This window comes from Bison bison, unplaced genomic scaffold, assembly GCF_000754665.1.
Source record: "Bison bison bison isolate TAMUID 2011002044 unplaced genomic scaffold, Bison_UMD1.0 scf7180017846458, whole genome shotgun sequence".
Lineage (NCBI taxonomy): Eukaryota > Metazoa > Chordata > Mammalia > Artiodactyla > Bovidae > Bison > Bison bison.
In genome coordinates this window covers 17663-20768 of record NW_011477031.1, presented here as the reverse complement: position 1 = coordinate 20768, position 3106 = coordinate 17663, and the positions used below count along the sequence as shown (strand labels likewise).

The window sequence follows — 3106 nt, the reverse complement described above, 5'->3', positions numbered from 1 at the left end:
TGCCTTCTCTGGGCCGGTCTTTACCTGTCCTGGGGCACCTGGCCGCCTGCGAGGTGCACCACGGTGGGGAAGATGTCCATCAGGCTGGTGGGCTCGTGGATCACGTGGCCGGCCGGCAGGACCCCGGGCCAGCGGAATATCCCCGGGACCCGGATCCCGCCTTCCCAGCCGCCCATGCCTTTGCCTCCTGTGTTTAAACGTGAACAGGAAAGAATGTGATTCAAAATCAGGGGTTGCTTCCCTGGGTAACTAGACCCTTCTGTTCGTTGCAAATCACTCTTTCTGTCCCTCTCTGTTTAAGGACATGATGACATTTAGCTCCTACACGGTCAGATTTTATTTTCCTTATTAATCTGGGTGTGGGTTTTCTACCATACTGGGGTCAGGATGTGAATGTCTCGGGAGACATCATTCTGTCCACCACTCGGGGGTCAGTATATGGACGTCTCTGGGGACATCATTCTGTCTATCAACCACGTGTCTATAAAGGATGTGGACGTCTTTGGGGACATGATTCTGTCCACCACGGTGATCATTTGAGTTCTTCTGACTTTTATGACTTTGCTTTTGTAAACTCACCTTCCAGAGGAAGGGTTGAGAATTATTGGGACGAGATGAAGACACATCCGGGAATGCCTCAGTCTCACCTTTATATATCCCATTCCAGCCACCGTATTGGTTGTTTCGAAACCGAGCCTCTAAGGATCCCCCGTGATCCGATGTAAAGTAAACGAGGGTACTGTTGGTCAACCCTTCTGTATCCAAAGTCTCAAGGATCTGGCCTGCAAGGAACAGATGTGTCTGAGGCGGTCAAAACAGAAGACAGTCTTTCACCAAATTTTTGGACTGCTGCATGAAAAGGAGTCTTTAGTATGAAAGCATAGCGAGTGACCAGTAATAGAAGTGTGGTACTCTAGTCTCTGTAGTCAAAGCTGTGGTTTTTCCAGTAGTCATGTACGGATGTGAGACTTGGGCCATAAAGAAGGCTGAGCGCAAAAGAACGGATGCTTTCGAACTGTGGTGCTGGAGAAGATTCTCAGGGTTCTTTGGACTGCAAGGTCAAACCAGTCCATCCTAAAGGAAGCCAACCCTGAATATTCATTGGAAGGACTGATGCTAAAACTCCAGTCCTGTGGCCACCTGATGGGAAGAGCTGACTCACTGGAAAAGACTCTGATGCTGGGGAAAGATTGAAGGCAAAAGGAGAAAAGGGCAGCAAAGGATAAGGTGATCAGGTATCATCACCAACTCAATGGGCATGAATTTGAGCAAACTCTAGGAGATGGTGACGGACAGAGGAGCCCGGAGTGATGCAGTCCGTGGGGTCGCAAAGAGTCGGACACGACTTGGAGCCTGAACAATCAGAAAGCATCTTTGATCTAAGAGTCATAAATCTCTTTGTATATGCCCCATTCAGCCTCCAAAAAATTTCAGGAGCAGTACAAGGGTGCATGAGACATAGGACAATGTAGAGAACACTTAAAAGTGAGGGAAAAGAAGGTTATAGAGAAGAAAGGAGGGGGGGCAGAGGTGAGTATGAACCAGGCGTTAAAGTGTCCGCACAGCAATGAAGAAAAGCTACTCACCCACCATCCAGTCCATCTCTTCTGTGTTGTCCCCGTAAAGCCCGTGGGGACTCCTCCCGCGGAAGTTCTCCGTCGTGACCAGAGGGGTGTGGACGTGCAGAAAGGACACAAAAAGGAGGAAAGGTCCTTGCTTGTGTCTGAAAACCGATACAACACACCTGGCCTTATTTCTTGGCCACTTGTTTCAGGGGACCCAGTTGGGTTCCAGGGAACGTCACTCAGCCTCCATTTTACCAAAATGGTCTTTCTGAGCCAGAACGATTTCACCATGCGGGCTTCCCTGATGGCTCAGTTGGTAAAGAATCTGCTTGCAACACAGGAGACCTGGGTTTGATCCCTGGGTGGGGAAGATCCCCTGGAGGAGGAAATGGCAACCCAGTCCAGTATTCTTGCCTGGAGAATCCCATAGATAAAGGAGCCTGGTGGGCTATAGTCCATGAGGTCGTAAAGCGTCAGATATGACTCAGCGACTACAGTTTCACTTTTTTTATACCTATTAACAAGAGGGGAAGGGGGCAGCAGAGGATGAGATGGTTGGATGGCATTGCCAACGTAATGGACGTGAGTTTGAGTAAGCTCCAGGAGTTGGTGATGGACAGGGAGGCCTGGTCTGATGCAGTCCATCGGGCCCCGAAGAGTCAGACATGACTGAGTGACCGAACAACAACCTACCCATTTTGGAAGAAGGAGACTCGGGATGCGTCTTCACCCTGAAGCGCCTTTCTGCACTCACCTTTTGACGAAGGATGAGACCTCCTGGAGCATGAGTGGCGTCGTCCTCTGAGAGCGCATGGGCTGCTCTGCAATGGAGTGATTCCGCATCAGAAAGCAGTCCGCTTGCATGATCAGGGCGCCCACCAAACAGGAAGTGGCAAAGAGCAGGAGGCACACGACGGCCGACCAGATGACCAGAGTCCAGGAGGCGCCCGGTATCAGGTGGGTGAGTTTCCCGATTGTGAGTGTGAGCGTGGCCAAGGCCACGAGCTGGAAGCAGAAGTCGAGTCGACTCTCCAGGACCGCACGCTTCTCGGATAGTTCCCAGCGCTCGCAGTCTGCCATCATGCTGAACGGCATTCCGTAGAAATGGTCGAAGCCGTGATTGAGCGGGTGGTGGCAGTGATCGTCGGGAGACGCACAGCTGAGACCCAAATGCCATTTTCCTGGAAAATAGGCAAAAAAATAAAAAGTGTGCAGATGTGACAATGTTCCTTTCATCTTTTGGTGAGTGGGTATGACGTGCTTGCCACATCGTGGGATGAGGTCAGGATGCAGGCAGCTGGGCAGGGGAAAGTGTTTGCTGTTATTTCCCAAGGAACCTGGCCAGGTTGGGTCAAGGCAAGACGTTCCTGTGCCCGCGTTTCTGGTGCCCGTTAAAGCTAATCACCATCTCCATCTTCCCAGAGTCTGATCGTCCTTTGAAACACCCATGAGTTGCCTGCATCTTGCTGTTTCTCAGTTGAGAACTCCATAACCAAGCCAGCAAAGGTCCATCTAGTCAAAGCTATGGTTTTTCCAGTGGT

The 3106-nt window shown here is 50.8% G+C and overlaps 1 protein-coding gene across 1 annotated transcript in view; it reads right to left on the bottom strand.

Moving 5' to 3' along the window:
- Positions 1-3106, bottom strand: part of LOC104988469 (arylsulfatase E-like) — a 13439-nt gene that overhangs the window by 3162 nt on the left and 7171 nt on the right. Inside the window, exons 4-7 of the mRNA XM_010839812.1 lie at positions 2320-2746; positions 1587-1723; positions 648-782; positions 25-187 (exon numbers count right to left, since the gene is read on the bottom strand). Of these exons, the coding sequence (XP_010838114.1) occupies positions 25-187; positions 648-782; positions 1587-1723; positions 2320-2746 (862 nt within the window). The remainder of the gene's footprint in view (positions 1-24; positions 188-647; positions 783-1586; positions 1724-2319; positions 2747-3106) is intronic.